General features: G+C 47.7%; 1 protein-coding gene across 3 annotated transcripts; it reads left to right on the top strand.

Annotated features, from left to right (window-relative positions):
* The first annotated feature begins 1,497 nt into the window (after positions 1 to 1,497).
* On the top strand, positions 1,498 to 16,298 carry Top3b (DNA topoisomerase III beta). Of its 3 annotated transcripts, none has more exons than XM_051191114.1 (17): positions 1,498 to 1,655; positions 2,603 to 2,734; positions 2,969 to 3,075; positions 4,352 to 4,426; positions 6,054 to 6,250; positions 6,606 to 6,762; positions 7,424 to 7,537; positions 8,832 to 8,922; positions 9,605 to 9,759; positions 9,860 to 9,965; positions 10,606 to 10,752; positions 10,860 to 11,033; positions 12,697 to 12,825; positions 13,340 to 13,489; positions 13,825 to 13,925; positions 14,704 to 14,905; positions 15,722 to 16,298. In XM_051191114.1, the coding sequence occupies exons 1-17, from the start codon at positions 1,586 to 1,588 to the stop codon at positions 16,201 to 16,203; spliced, it is 2,589 nt and encodes an 862-aa protein (XP_051047071.1). In that variant the 5' UTR covers positions 1,498 to 1,585; the 3' UTR covers positions 16,204 to 16,298. The 3 variants fall into 3 exon arrangements, with proteins under 3 accessions (XP_051047071.1, XP_051047070.1, XP_051047072.1); XM_051191113.1 differs by having other exon boundaries at positions 4,238 to 4,426; XM_051191115.1 differs by lacking the exons at positions 1,498 to 1,655; positions 2,603 to 2,734 and having other exon boundaries at positions 4,234 to 4,426.

Genomic DNA, 16,298 nt, shown 5'->3' with positions numbered 1-16,298 from the left:
TTAAAAATATTTCTGCCTCTTCCACATAGTTCCCTGAGCCCTGAGGACAGACGTTTGATAAGGACATCTCATTTAGATCTAAGTCTCTTATTCTCTACACATTGTGTGAGTCTATATGTTAGTTCTCATCTACTGAGCAAGGCACCAATCTGTGAGTATAGAAGAATGTAATCACTCAACAAGATGTAACTCATTCCCGGCACTGGAGGTTTTACTTGCTGGCATAAGATGTGTAGTTGGAATATTGTCTCCACTATTTAGTTCCTTTCATCTATGGTTATGTTTTAGAAAGCTTCTACGGGAGTAAGTTTATATGTGGTTTCTCAAATGGCTTTTAATATTAGTTGTCTTTCCTCATTTTCCTTATCCTTCTATCTCCTTCCCTACTTAATCCTTTCCTCTTCATCTCTCCATAACAATGTATTCTATTTCCCTTTCCTTGGGGAATTCTGCCCTCTCTCCTAGTCCAAATATGTGTATTTCATTGAGTGAAATTGTAACTTGATTGTAGAGTGTGGCCTGCAAAGTGATGTGGGTAATAAGATAGATGTAAGGCTGGATATGAAGAGCTTTCTGTGTTCTGATGGGGACTGCACTCTGGAGTTAGTGGGTCTCAGGCCATATGATAGGGTCATAGGGCCTGGCCTGGCCATCTGCATTGGGCAACATGTATCCTAGGGTAGCCAATATCCAGCCTAATGAAGTGCCTCTCTCAACCTAGAAACCAGTAATTTCTCTGCCATCTAAGGTAGGAGTTCACAGACAGGTATCCCAAGTCCAGGACTTGGGCATCCATACCCTGCCCTAGCCTATGAGTCTAGGTCCATAGTTCTAGCATCTTTCTAGGTATGAATTTAGCAGCAAACTTGACTAAAGTTATAGTGTCACTTCCGCTTACCCTACATAGGCGTCCTTTAGCCTAAGCAATTGGTTGTAGGCCAGACGTTCTCCATTTTTCCCAGGTTTTCTTTTTCTTGCGCCAAGCTTTCATTTGTTTGGTTTCCTTAGGACTAGGACACAGCTAAATGGTGAAGTACTTGCTTAGCATACTGGGTATGCTAAGCACCAACATAAGAAAGGAAAGTGACTTTCCTTGTTCTGTCCACTTAGCCATCTTGACAGCCCAGTCGTTAAAAATGTTAATTATAACTCTAATGGGTTGCAGTGTGACATTTTCATACATGAGTATATTTTCATTACATTCATGACTGATTGCCTTTTTTGCCCGTTCTCTGTGATTCCCTTCTTCCCAACTTGTTGCCCTTTGTGGGTGACCCAGTGAGTTTCACTAGGTTATTCACAGGGTCCTGGACATGTCACCAGTAGCTATACCACTGAAGAAAGTGTTTTACTTCCCTCAGCAGCTATTGGCTGCATTTAGATCCTGCCTAGAAGAAAACATCCCACAACACTTGACTCCTTCCTCTAGCTCACACTTTCTTCCTGCCCTGAGTATTGGAGGAGTTGAGATAAATGTGTTGTCTTTTCTTTCTTCAGGAGTCAGCCCTGACAGTTGTGTGGAGCTGCAGAGGAGTTGTCTCTAAGCTTTTTCGAGGTCTGTGGACCCTGAAACCCTAGAGCAAGAATGAAGACTGTGCTCATGGTAGCAGAAAAGCCATCCCTGGCACAGTCTATCGCCAAAATCCTCTCCCGAGGTAAGAAAAATGTGAGGCTGCTTGACTGCTTTAATCTGTAAGCATAATTATTTGTGCTTTTTAAGGCATTTCTTTTTCCAAAAGTGTGCCTCCACCAGCTGGTAGGTTCAGCTGGGATTGACAGGTTTTAGGAAATACCTCAGTAGCAAATCTCCTATGACATACTATGTTCACTTGTGGATGGAGTACCAGGGCTGTAGCCTCCAGAAAAAAAAAAAAAAATGAAGTAGAAGGTCAGTGTTTTTCAGCATCCTAGACCAGTGAGGAGCATTGGTCATAAGCACTAGAAGCAATCCTGGAAGGAGGTAGATGAGACTAAGTCTTGCCTTTTGCACCACTAAACCAAAGAGCTGGGAAAGTAGAGGAAGATTTGCCCATTAGGATCCTCTCTGCCACTGAGGCATCACATAGGGAGTGTTTCCCTCTAAATAGGAAGAGCACTGGGATACTGAGTAAGTATCTAGCAATGGCAAACATCTACCTTGACCTCCCTTTTACCAACAGCTGGAGAAAGAAGGAGCCTCTAGTTAGGCTGAGAATACATCCAAAGGTCCAGAGGGGTAGAAGGTATCATCTCATCTCCAAGTACCAGGAGTGTTCAGCTGAGGAAACATGTTGTAGGATATGATAATTAGGAGGTTTCTCATAACCTTAAAATCTAAACCAATGAAAGAATTCAAATTGAAAAGAGAAATACGGTGAGAATCCAAAAGCCTCTGCCTCTAGTTCCCAGCCAACATGGGACTCTGGTGTGAGTCACTGTTAGATTTTCATAAATGCCTTTGTCCTTGAGCACTGTTAAGTTACCCAGTGCCTAGTTAACTGCAAGTGGACTGGAGAAAGTTACCAGTGACCACTCTGGGGAAGGAGAACTATTATCCTCTTGAGAGTCAGCTTGTTGTTGTGCAGCTCAGCCTCACAGTTGTCTGTGTGCTCTGCCTCCTCAGGGAACATGTCCTCACACAAAGGGCTGAATGGGGCATGTTCAGTGCACAAGTACACAGGAACCTTTGCTGGCCAACCTGTCCACTTCAAGATGACATCTGTCTGTGGTCACGTGATGACCCTGGATTTTCTGGGTAAGATGACCACTCTGCTGCTCATCCTACTGAAAGGAGCACTGTACTACATCACCCAGGGTCCAGTTAAAGCCTGTTTCCAACAGGTCATGAAGTGGTTAGCAACTGGGTAAGCTACCCATACCCATCTCTGCATGATGTGCCCTACCATATTCATAGGGTTGTGACAACTCCAGAAGTTGAGCCTTCATGAACTGTGAAGTGATTCAGTATCTTCATGGGTATGGTTTACAGGAAAGTACAACAAGTGGGATAAGGTGGATCCTGCAGAGCTATTCAGCCAAGCTCCAACAGAGAAAAAGGAAGCTAACCCCAAGCTGAACATGGTCAAGTTCCTGCAGGTATGTGAGGAAGTCACCAAGTCAGCCCCTCCCAGATCACCATGTCATAGGGGGCAACAGCCGTCTTGTTGCACCATATATTTGTGCCCTGTACTGAGCTTTTGCTGGCAGCCCTGGACCCATCTTTCTACCTTTTCTATGAGTACTCTCTGCTGGCCCACCTGGCACTTCCATGCCTGGTTCCCTGTCCCAGACATCCTTGTGACCAGTTCTGGAGAGCAGAAATTCTGCTTTTATAATGGCTCAAGGGGTTTTCCCAATTTTAAAGTAAATATGTATGGGCTGGAGAGATGGCTCAGAAGTTAAGAGCTCTTCCAGAGGTCTTTGAGTTAAATTCCTAGCAACCACATGGTAGCTCACAATCATCTGTAATGAGATTTGGTGCCCTTTTCTGGTGTGTAGGAATACACACAGGCAGAACACGGTACACAAAATAAATAAATCTTTTTTAAATAAGTAAATAAATATGTATATATTATTAAAAACCCAGAAAATAAAGATAAGTTTAAAGAAGGAAAAACATATGGCCACATGACCCAAAACAACCACTGTTAATGTTTAAGTGTTTCATTTCAGCTCTTTGAATGTTTATGTAGGTCGGGGCATTGAGGTCATATTGCAGGAGAAAAGAAGGTCAGTGAAAATGGAAGAGGACAGGAAAATATAATGGGGTTGAATGTAATTGAAGTATGTTATATAGTGCTTGAAAAATATTAAAAATAAAGCCTTTAGTAAACCACTTTAATCTTTTATTTCCCTCTGAAAATTATGAAGTACATGGGGTATTTTGTGACCACATAATAAAAGTAAAACTATTTTTTAAGTACCTGTCACTGGTGCTGGAGAGATGGCTCAGTGGGTAAGAGCACCTGCTGCTTAAACATGATGACTTGAGTTTGAATCCCAACACCCATGGTGAGTGCTGTGAAGGGCAGAGACAGGAGGATTGCTTGAGCTTGCTGGCCCAGGGACAGTGGGAAACTTTGTCTTAAGGGGATGAGGCAGAATGGTAGAGCAAAGTACCCCGCAACCTCCTCTGGCATCTGCCAGCAGGCTTAGGCATCTGCACAGCCATGCACATGCACCACACCACACGCAGAAGGACCAATCATACTGTAATTATAATTTTCTTAACCAAAATATTTTCTGGGTGCTAAGACAGCTTCTTGGTCAGCCCATGCTTAGTCCTCCAACTGGAAGTTCAGTACCTGGTTCCATCTCCTATCCCCAGAGAGGACTGTCACAGACATGCTTGTCAATGTGTGCTTCATGGCAGGTGGAGGGCAGAGGCTGTGACTACATTGTGCTGTGGCTGGACTGTGACAAGGAAGGCGAGAATATTTGCTTTGAGGTGAGTGTGGGGCCTGCTCTGATTCTCTTTAGACCTTTTCCCCACACTTCCAGACCTGAGTTTGTCACACTATTCCTGAGACTAGCATAGGAGATATAGTGGCTTTTTGAAAAATCTCCTCCCATGCCCTCTATTTCAGAAAATCCGTAGCTACTTTAAAATGCATAGTCCTAGGGCTAGAGAGGTAGCTCAGGGGTTAAGAGCATTTGTTGCTCTTAAAAAGGACCCAGATTTACAACCATCTGTAACTCCCAGTTCCAGGGCATCTGATCCCCTCTTTTGACCTCCCAGGGCACCAAGCATCCATTTGGGGCACATACATATACACAGGTAAAACATTCATACACATAAAGTGAACGGCTCATCAGGTAAAGGTGCTTGCCACGAAGTCTGACAACCTGAGTTCAATTCCCAGGACCCCACATAGTGGAAGAAACCCAACTCATGAAGTTATCCTCTGACCTCTATACTTATACCATGGCTCATGTGCATGCACGCACACACACACACACCAATAATAATAATTCATTATTATAATCATGATTACCTTCAATTTTCTAAAGCCCCATTCTGGGCAGTTACAAGTTTCAGAATTTTCGGTGTTTGACCTAGCTCCATGCCTGTTGCAGACTTTCAGTTGCTGTAGGAAAAGTATCTGATTCCCCAGAACTGGAGTTACACATGGTTGTAAACCCGAGTCCTCTGCAAAAGCAACAAGTACCAAGTGCTCTTACCAGTGAGCCATCTCTCCAGCCCCAGGGCCTCACCTCCCACCTCCATGTGTCCTCTGCAGAGAGGCTGGTAAAGGTTTGCCCTCTGTGATGACACTTTATTGCTGCTGGCTATGCCTGCTGGTCCTGCTAGTGTGCCTCATGTGGTGGCTCCATGCAGGCCACCTCTGTGTCCTTATGTTCCAGCCCTTATTCAGGACTTGACGCACTTGAGTACAGGAGATGGTTCCAGTAAAACAGGATTTCAGGGCACCCAGCTTTCCCATGCAGCTCTCTTAGCGAACTTAGTTCCATACTGTCCCTTCTCAGATACCCTTTCTCTCCCCCCCCCCCCCCTTTGGAGCTGGGAACAATAGCAGCTCATGGGCCACTGCTTTCCCATATTGATGCCACTGCATGTCTCCTGGATAGCTTTATTAAGTCTCAGCTCCAGGGCCACCTACATAGCCCACACATAAACACAGAGCCTGCAGTAGCCTTCTTTTCTTTCTCTGTCTTTTCTTCAGTCATGTAAAAGCTCTACCTATCCATTCAAGCACTCCCTACTCCCAGGAAAAGGAAGGGATTTGGGGCCAAGAGGTCCTGTGTGTGCTTGGTACTGGCACTCTAGTTGGTTTGGGTAAAAGCACAAGAGAAGTGAAAGAGGGTAGAGGCTAAGGGGCAACATTAAGAAAGGAACTGGACAAGGTGGGGATATCTTATCTGGAAATGTATACAACCAGAAAGAGAGACGGCAAGGAATTTATGGGGAGGACTAGATGTTTAGAAGGACAAAAGGATATAGGAGACCTATTATGGGTGGGGAAAGGATAACCCTGGAAGGGGGCCAGCCCAGCAGTGAGGGTAAAGAGTGAAAGGGATGTGGGAATTAACCACAGCCATTGTTCTTCCTCCAGGTCCTTGATGCCGTTCTGCCTGTCATGAATAATGCCCACGGTGGTGAGAAGATAGTGTTCCGGGCCAGGTTCAGTTCCATCACTGACACAGACATCTGTAATGCCATGACCCGCCTGAGTGAGCCAGACCACAACGAGGCACTCTCAGTGGATGCTCGCCAGGAGCTAGACCTGCGCATCGGTTGTGCGTTCACTAGGTGCTGTTTCCTGCCACGTGCACATACTGTCCCTTTAGCCAGGGTACTGCCTTTCCTATTGCCCTCAGAGCCTGCATAAGCTACCAGATACCTTTTTTTAAAACTTCAAGGAAAGTATGTATTTATCAGATGCATATCACATAGGCTACAACTTCATAAGCAGATCATTTGTGTGCACGCCATCCTGTGTGCACAGCATGGACATTTTGTTGGTCTTTGATGGCTTCCTGCTCTGTCACTTTTGCTGTCTTCTAAGTGAGGAGGATCTTCCCTAAGGTCTATAAGCTAGATTTGCATGAGATTTGTCTGGAGTGAATTATTGATTGCCATTTTTCTCTCTTCCCCAACCCTGTAGGTTCCAAACTAAGTATTTCCAGGGAAAATATGGAGATTTAGATAGCTCTCTCATCTCCTTTGGGCCATGTCAGACTCCTACCCTGGGATTCTGTGTGGAAAGACATGATAAAATCCAGTCCTTCAAACCAGAGACCTACTGGGTACTACAGGCCAAGGTTCTCTTCCTTTCTTTATTCCTGTTGTGTTGTTGTAGATTTGGGGTGTGGACTCTGAGTTACCAGTCAGCATCAGCGCTTCATTGGCCCCGGGCTGAGAGCACAAATGTGGGTTACGGTACCAAACAGTTGTTGGTCCTGGTGCCGGGAAGAAGAGGCACCAACTTTCATGGGGACAGTGGGCTGAGCTGAACCTGGACACATGAAATTTAGATAAGTAATAGTGAGTTCCCTCTGGGGGTGCAAGGTAGGCCAGCCACTCAGCTAAATGTCTGCAGTGGGGCAGTCCAAGCACAGGACGAGGACTGGGCTTTCCAACTTTTATTTACATAAAAGCCTCCTAAGACATAACAGGTTCAAAACGTAGTGCAGAGTTCCTCTGGTTGCCTTCAAGGCTGGGGACTGTGTGGCGATGGGGAGGTACCTCAGGTAGGCAGGCCTTGGTAGGCAGGAATAGAGTGAGAAGCATAGCTCAGTTCAGGTGTTCCCAAAGGACCCACCCTCAGCAGGACTGTTTGATGCTCAGTGGGTGAGAAAATTGAGGTATTGGCTTCGGATCCACAGCCCAACAGTTATGAGACCTTAGAACTGAGCCATTTTGTCTGTAGACAAACCAGCCCCCTCTGCCTCAGTTTTCACCCTTCAATGTGCTTTCCTACAGGTACATACCAATAAAGAGGAGTCTCTCCTTTTGGACTGGGACCGTGTCAGGGTTTTCGACCGGGAGATTGCGCAGATGTTTTTAAACATGACAAAGCTAGAGAAAGAAGCTCAGGTATTTTCTCTGTCCACATCAGTCATGTCTGTCCTTTTGTGAAATGCAAGTGGCCTCTTACAGATGTATGGTTACTCACACGTCCATCCATTCCTGATGGACTTTACCGATGCAGCAGCTTTGAAGCACCGCCTCAGGTGCTGCCACATCTGAGACACCCACCGCCAGGCTATCCCACTCCTCCAACATCCCAGGGGCAAGGACTCCATTTCACACAGATGTTTCTTTTCCACAGTAGCCAAAGCTACCAGCTTGTGTATACAGATGGACCTGTATACACATTGGTGAACTTGCCTGAGGTCACACAGCTAGAAGGATATAGGTCTAAGATCTCACATCCAGTCAACTTGCATACTTCCATGGTGGCATTTCTTACTTGGGACCAGAGCTCCACTTCTTGGTGCTTAGGAAGATAGTGTGGTTCAGCGAAGGCTGAGGGCACAGGATAGAACCAGGTCCTACAGCTGTCACAGCTAACTACCGCTCAGCCTTATCCTGATCTCTTTCACTCACATTCTAATTGCTTTTTTCCAAGCCTTGATCTGATGCCATTTTGCTCAGGCTCTGCTGATTGACATGTTTCATATTGTAACGCTAATGTCACAACCCATCCCCAGGAACCCTAACCTCTGGTGCCACATACACAGATACCTTCAATGTTACCACCCGTATTTGTTGTCTGGAATCTAGACTGTGTTGCCTAGGCTGGTAAAGGCAAGAGACTGGCTGGTTTGTTTGGATTATTTTTGCAGTAGGCAAAACAGAGTCAGCTTTTCTGAGTATGTTACTCAGGGTGGGAAGTGGTAGTTCACCAGACAAGCATAGACCATAGATAATTTCAAAATGATTACCCAACATTGAGCAAGTGTGAGATTTGGCATAGAAATCATGACTTGCAGCTTCCCTTAAAAAATAGGAAGGTTTTGCAAGTGGCCCAGTTGGCAGCACTCACAAACACTCAGCAGCAGCCATTTCCCTGACACAGCCTACACACTACCCTGAGGCTTGGCCTTTGTTGACTTGTGTGGGATTACATATACAATCCCTTCCTCAGTCCTTCCCGGTTCCTCCACAATTTCTTCTTCCTTAAGAAAAACAGTATGTGTGTTTCTTCCCCCTTCCTTCCCTCCTTGCTCTTATGACCTAAATACTCAGTTCAATTGTCAGGCTGCTGGGGAAAGTAAATCCCAGAAGCAGGAAGACTAAATGAATTAGTTCAGACCTTTGTTCACACATTTCAACTGTTATGGCCTCCTCATCTTGCCAAATATCCCTCCATTTGTCCTGACCTCAGGTGGAGGCTACAAGCAGGAAAGAAAAGGCCAAACAGAGACCACTTGCCCTGAACACTGTGGAGATGCTGCGTGTGGCCAGCTCAGCCCTGGGTATGTAGAAGCATTTCTCTAAAGACCCCCAAAGACATCTTTAGAACAACATAGGGCAGAGCCAGTATCTTAACCTACACCAAGCACCTCTCATGCTGTAATGTTTGAAGCTGTGGGGGGTGGAGGTCTTGTGTCTCATGTGAGTTTCTATTCTCTGTAAGTCCTAGAATAGGACTCCTCTAAGCACTGCTTCCATAGCTATAACAAGAGTTAGGCTGAGAAATTGACAATTGTATCCTAAAGCACTATCCTCACAGCTGGTCCTTGATACAGCAATGCCATCAAATGATCAATAACCAAGTGCCAGCTCCCAGGTTAGAGAACAACAGGACAAGCTCCCTTAGAGTGCAGAAGCCTTGGGTCACAGAACTGAAGTGTAGTTCTAGTAAGATCAGCTACTCAAAGGCCTAGTTCCCCTCTGAGGCCAGAGTTGAGACTGCCATCACTGTGAGCAGTGTTTCCCTTTGCATCCACCTTTGCAGATTCAGGACCACAGTTTTGGACAGACTGTGTCCCAGTGCCCACCCAGCCATTACCTCTGAGCCTGGTGATACCCACTGAGAGCCATCTTTGCCCTCTTAGGAGGTGCTAACCTATTGGGGAGGGAGGAAGAGAATGCCCAAGTCTGTGGGTGAGCTCCTGGCCATCTTCAGACCCCTGAACCTCCTGGGTGTTTTGGCAGGTATGGGCCCACAGCATGCCATGCAAATAGCTGAGAGGTTATACACACAGGGCTACATCAGCTACCCACGGACAGAAACCACCCACTATCCTGAGAACTTTGACCTGAAGGGTTCTCTGCGACAGCAGGCCAACCACCCTTACTGGGCAGACTCGGTGAGTGGAGTTGGCCTTGCCTTGCACAGCCCATCAGCTGTGGCCTTTGGACAGGCTTTGGCCAGCCTGACTTGTCTCTGCTTTGCCGCCCCTCCCTCAGGTTAAGCAGTTGTTAGCAGAAGGCATCAACCGCCCACGGAAAGGCCACGATGCTGGTGACCATCCTCCCATTACACCTATGAAGTCAGCTACAGAGGCTGAATTAGGTATTGGATGCTCCTCTTCCCAGCATGCTCACATTCTTCAAGCTTCCGGGTGTGGAGAACAAGCTGCTAGATGGCACCAGTGGACTGGGTCAGGCCTTTTACCAGTATGGCTGCTCTTCAGCCTGTCACTGGCTTAGTGAAGCACACATCACCAAGCACCTAAGACAGAGTGAAGTGATTGCAGCTGTTGGGGGAGAGGCCAGGATACAGACAGCCTTGGTGTTGGGGAATGAGGTAGAGTAGCAGAGCTCAAAGGTGAACTGTGCCTCCTACCTAGACTAAGGCTATTCTGATGACCATGCTCCAGAAGAATGCCTGTAGAGAAGGGAGAACAGGGCCGGTGGAACCAGGAGCAGCTGCAGATCTAAGTGTGAAGCAAGAGTACCACATACAGCTGTGCCTAAAGAGCAGTCTACTGGAAACACTGTCAGGGCTACCCAGGCAGCTTCCCTTGCTATATTTTCCTCCTCTCAGGCTTTGAGGCTGAGAATAGGGCTTAATGGTATGGCATTTGCCTGGCATGTGCTTCTGGTCCTCTGTTCAGTCTCTGGCATCATAAACATACACACATCCATGGTTCCCATGCCAAGGCCCTATTGCTAGTTCAGGACACCTGGTAACACTGAGCCTTTCTTTACAGGGGGTGATGCATGGCGACTGTACGAGTACATTACCAGACACTTCATTGCCACAGTCAGCCATGACTGCAAGTATCTTCAGAGTACTATCTCCTTCAGGATTGGGCCTGAACACTTTACATGCTCAGGAAAGACAGTCATCTCCCCAGGTAAAATGGCAGGCCATGGGTTCCCTTACTTCTCATCTCACAGACACATGGGATCCCTGGGTGGGAGGCCCAGGTGGGGACCTCAAATGGCAGTGGTATCTCTCTAGGCTTCACAGAGATCATGCCTTGGCAGAGCGTGCCCCTGGAAGAGAGTCTGCCCACATGCCAGAAGGGTGACACCTTTGCTGTGGGTGAAGTGAAAATGCTAGAGAAGCAGACGAGCCCACCAGACTATCTGACTGAGGCTGAGCTCATCACACTCATGGAGAAGCACGGTATCGGTGGGTACCCAGATCTAGGGTTTCCATTCCCAGGGCCTGAGCCAAGAGGTGATGCTAGCAAGTCTGCCTGTGATCCATGTGCACTGACTCAGCATGTGGTAACAGGTGACCTAGTACATGACCCATGGCTCCAGGCTAACTCACTGTAAAGCTGTTTATAAGGCCCTACATCTTGACCTGGCCTTCCATACAAAGTCTGTGATACAGCCTTGTGCACCAAGGGACCAGTACACACTGACAAGTGCCCACCAGACTCAAGGTTAGCCCAGGATTCTGAAGGATTCCTGGGACCTATTAGCAGCCTCCCCAAAACACACATCGAACTGGGCAGGCTTACCCGAGAGTTCTGCTCTGGTCTGCCTTCTCCCCAGGGGCAGGTGCCTGAAGTGAGTCCTGACTGCAGTGTGATCCCGTGGATGAGCTAGTGAGGTGCTAAGAGCCTTTCCCACATCCATGATTTATAGTAGCACATGCTATGGACCCAGAGACCAACATACACTTCAGTTTGAGACAATGAACAGAGTTCTTATGTGACCTGAACAGGAAAGTGACTGAGAGTAGTGCTGTTGAACAAGGTCCATAGGCAGTATTTAAAAAAAAAAAAAAAAAAAAAAAAAAAAGGCTTAACTACCTGGGCATAATGACTCAACTCATATCTGCAACCCTGGCATTTAGGAAGCTGAGGAAGAAAGATTATCACAAGTTCAAGGCCAGCCTGGACTATGGAATGAGACTCTGTCTTTAAAGAGAGGAGAGAGAGAGAGAGAGAGAGAGAGAGAGAGAGAGAGAGAGAGAGAGAGAGAGATCTAACTATAGCTTCTATCCAACTATGTGCAAACTGCCATGATCAGAGCAAGTTCCTACCCTTGGTTATCAGCCATGGAACCTCTGAAAGCTCCTTAACCCCAATGCCAGTATCTTCCCTGTAAAACTTGCTCAGAGTACCCATGGAAAGATAAATGTCCCTTTGCTAGCACTAGCAAGTGTGCAGTCAGTGTTAAGTTCCATGTTCACATCCTCTGACCAGCAACACAGCAGAATGCCCTACCTTCCACCTCTCTGCCAAGAAAGTTCTGCAAGGTGAAAGAAGCCGTATCCCTGAGTGGAAAACCTGCCTTGGGTGTTGTAAAGGGCCCTAGAGAAAGGGAGAAGGTGAGAGAGGAGATGGATAAAACTGCCCTGGTTCAACAATAGCTTTGTGAGCTCTCTCTGAGACAAGCTGAACCCTGACATCTAGAGGACGGACGTGTCACAGTCCAGGTACAAGAGACTAAGTTGCATTTAATGGTTCAGGGAATTCTCTCTGACCTTAACATAGTCCTTTATACTCTCTGGGCCTCTGTCTTCTAATTATAAAACTGAAATACACATCAGTGAAGACTGTACTTGGGTTCACAGGTGTGCCGGGCACAGTGCAGAGACAGCTCTGCTCTGCCTTGGGAACCTTTCCGCATCATGGCTTCTGGCAGCCATACAGGAGACAGCAGGCTGGACCCAGTGAGCAAAATAAGCTTCAGTTTGCGACATGATACTCCTTCCATGGGTGTCTGGGAGGGTCCAAAAAACAGGGTTCCTCTGACAGGTGGATGAGACTAGAGTGCATAGCCCAGAGCATCTTCTGGGGCAGGCAGAGGGATACCCAGAGCCATGCTGTGCCTTCCAGGGACTGATGCCAGTATCCCTGTGCACATCAACAACATCTGCCAGCGCAACTATGTCACTGTGGAGAGTGGCCGCAGGCTCAAGCCCACCAACCTTGGCATTGTCCTGGTGCATGGTTACTACAAGATCGGTGAGTCTATCTACCCACTACCTGTGACCCTGCTGGGCTTCCCTGCTCCTTCCTATGCTGTAACTCTGCCGCCTCCTACAGTGGCCCTGTGCTCCTCATGCATTTCCCCTGTCCCCACTGCAAAGGTGCTGTGGGAACTCAGGAATTTGATGAATGAACAGATTATAATGGGTCCAAAAGAGGGCTCTTCCACAAAGCAGGCCTGATTCTTCACTAAGATACCCACCAGCTGCTCACTAAAGTGTCCCCCAAGTTCTTTGGAAGATGGAGGAGTGCAGCACAGTCCTGGCCATTCTGCATAAGATTTCTACACAAAATAAAACTTTTCTGATGGAAATTCAGGGAAAGTTTTGTGGCAGTAGAGCTGCCCTTGATCCTTCCAACTCTGTAGACACGCAGTCAGGGGGAACCCAGAAAGACTGAGTCAAGCAAGGCAGCAACTCTCGCCTGCCTAGTGGGGTGGCAGGGTCCTAGGTGCCAATGCCCACAGCAGCATCCACCCCCTGGCTTGTAGATGCAGAGCTGGTACTCCCCACCATCCGCAGCGCAGTGGAGAAGCAGTTGAACCTTATTGCCCAGGGCAAAGCTGACTACCATCAGGTCCTGGGCCATACCCTGGATATCTTCAAGAGAAAGTTCCACTACTTTGTTGATTCTATTGCTGGTAAGAGCTACCTCTTCCCTGTCCCTCATCAGCAGCAATCCCAACAGGACAGAGCCACCTGAGGCCCACTCCCAGATCCAGGCTCTGAGCTTCTACAGGTTACTGCAATGGTGCCTCCTCATTAGTTATTGTCCAGGTTAATCAGTATCCACATCGGGGATATACAAAGCTAATGAACAGGCTGCAGCTCCATAGTCTGTCACTGAGAGTCACAGTTGAACCCCTGACCATGTGTGCTAGCCTCTCTGTTCCACCCAGTCCCACCAAGCCACCTGTTGGAGGGTGGGCTGCCAAAGACAAGGGAGACATGACTCCTGGGCTCTGCTTTTTCTCAGGCATGGATGAGTTGATGGAGGTATCCTTTTCACCCCTGGCTGCCACAGGCAAGCCCCTCTCACGTTGTGGGAAGTGCCATCGATTTATGAAGTATATCCAGGTATGTGGAGCTGAAGGACCTGCAGACATCATCTTAAGCCTCTGCTTTGTCATTAGTCCTGCAGAAACAATGTTCATTGTCTTAGTTTTCACACAGAATGATTAAAAGGTCTGAATCCACACCAGTAATAACAAACAAACCATCAGGCTACACACAGTGTCCATCCATTCACTCTTGCCACCATTTCTCTCTTTTCTTCCCCCTGAGACAAGGTTTCTCGTGTAGCCCTGGCTGTCCTGGAACTCACTGTGTAGACCAGGCTGTCCTCAAACTCACAGAGATCCACCACCTGCCTCTGCCTCCTGAGTGCTGGGATTAAAAGTGTGTGCTGCCACCACTGGCTGCCATCATTTCTCTTGCTCCCATGAATATTGTTAATATTCTGGGTCTTTACATTTACTCTGTGTGTGTGCATGCCCACGTGTGCATGCATTCCACAACACGTGGAGGGTCAGAGAATAACTTGTAGAAGTCAATTCTCTCCTTCCATCAAATGGGTTCTAGGGATTGAATTCAGCTTCACATCAAGCACCTTTATCTGATGAACCATCCACTAGCCCTTTTGGGGGGCTTTAGAATCCCTGCCTTTGGGAGGGAGGGAGGGAGGAAAGGGCCTCATACCTGTCGTTGAGAGGTCTTTGCCTGATGCTGAATTGTACATTCTGTGTATCTGCTCGGCATTCTGCATTACCTATTCCTGTTGTGAAGGGAAGGACTTTGGGCAAAAGGCACACCAAGCAGCCCTCATGCCCCTTCTCATTGTTCCCCATCCCCATAGGCCAAGCCAAGCCGCCTACACTGCTCCCATTGTGATGAGACCTACACCCTCCCCCAAAATGGCACCATCAAGCTCTACAAGGAGTTGCGGTGCCCATTGGATGACTTTGAACTGGTCCTGTGGTCCTCAGGCTCCCGTGGCAAGAGCTACCCACTGTGTCCTTACTGCTATAACCACCCACCCTTCCGAGACATGAAGAAAGGTAAATATGGCACATGGCTGTTCCTAGCATACCAGACTCCAATGAGGTCCCTTCCCTACCAGTACCGTACTGAGTCAGGAACCCCAGGAAATACTTGGGCCACTGTTGGGGTACTGGCCAGCCTATCTGGCCTGGATATGTCTGGATCATAATTGATCAAGTGGTTTTTCACTTAGGATCTGGCTGGAGGTAAGCTGTGCCTCAAGGGCTGGGCTCAGTGAGAGGCAGGCAGTCTCAGACAATGACACCTGGCAAACAAAGCCCCCTAGGCTCTCAGACACTGTTGTTCCTTTGTACTCTTTGCTGAAAAAAAAGAGAACATGTGTCCAGACTAAGCAGATCATGCCACTAGAGGGACTCAGTGCCCAGCACATTTAGCCACTCTCCGTGGTACCATCCCCTATCTCATACTGGGAACCAGCACCTTTGTTACCCATGCATTTATATGGAATCCTCAGGGTCTTGGTCTGTATTCATTAATACTGCCAAGATAATAAAGCTCTCTTCCTGCCCCTGAATGGCTTACAGAGCAACACGTAAGTACCAGGTGATATGAGGGCAACCTAGAGTAGCTGTTAATAAGCTCTAGAAGAAAAATGAAAGTTTAGGGTCAGCTGGAACCCTTAGAGCATTGAGGACTGAGCATGTTTAGATAAGCAGAGATTGGATTGGTAACAGAACCCAAGCCAGTATGAGCAAGATGCCCCAAAAGTAGCACTTTGTTCTAGAACAAGGATCCAGCAATCTAACACTTGAAAGCAGCCAGAGCTGAGAGAATATGGGCAGGTTTAGATCACTGGCCTCCTCTCCCTGCAGGCATGGGCTGCAATGAGTGCACACACCCTACCTGCCAGCATTCACTGAGCATGCTGGGCATTGGCCAATGCGTGGAGTGTGAGAATGGAGTCCTTGTTCTGGACCCCACTTCGGGTCCCAAGTGGAAGGTGGCCTGCAACACATGCAACGTGGTGGCACACTGCTTTGAAAATGCCCACCGAGTACGGGTATCTGCTGACACCTGCAACACCTGTGAGGCTGCCTTGCTCGATGTAGACTTCAACAAAGCCAAGTCTCCCCTTCCTGGCAACGAGACACAGCACACAGGCTGCATCTTCTGTGACCCGGTCTTCCAGGAGCTGGTGGAGCTAAAGCATGCAGCCTCCTGCCACCCTATGCACCGAGGTGGTCCTGGAAGGAGGCAGGGTCGTGGGCGTGCCCGGGGCCGGAGGCCTCCGGGAAAGCCCAATCCCAGGCGGCCAAAAGACAAGATGTCAGCCCTGGCTGCTTACTTCGTATGACAGCCCATCTTCCCACTCCAGCTCCAGTTTGGTGTAGACACATCATGATGGTGTCTTTGAGCCACTGAAACTATTAAAATACATTTTATTTTGTA

The sequence above is a fragment of the Phodopus roborovskii genome, unplaced genomic scaffold, assembly GCF_943737965.1.
Source record: "Phodopus roborovskii unplaced genomic scaffold, PHOROB, whole genome shotgun sequence".
Taxonomy (NCBI): Eukaryota; Metazoa; Chordata; class Mammalia; order Rodentia; family Cricetidae; genus Phodopus; species Phodopus roborovskii.
The sequence above is the reverse complement of the archived record's forward strand: the minus strand, read 5'-3'. Positions and strand labels throughout refer to the sequence as shown.

What these genes read in the sequence shown, in the direction of transcription:
- Top3b (XM_051191113.1), top strand. Translation starts at nt 1,586, where the DNA reads ATGAAGACTGTGCTCATGGTAGCAGAAAAGCCATCCCTGGCACAGTCT. An exon ending in ACCCTTACTGGGCAGACTCG is followed by an intron (nt 9,760 to 9,859) that starts GTGAGTGGAGTT and finishes CCCCTCCCTCAG; the next exon opens with GTTAAGCAGTTGTTAGCAGA. An exon ending in CTTCCGAGACATGAAGAAAG is followed by an intron (nt 14,906 to 15,721) that starts GTAAATATGGCA and finishes CTCTCCCTGCAG; the next exon opens with GCATGGGCTGCAATGAGTGC.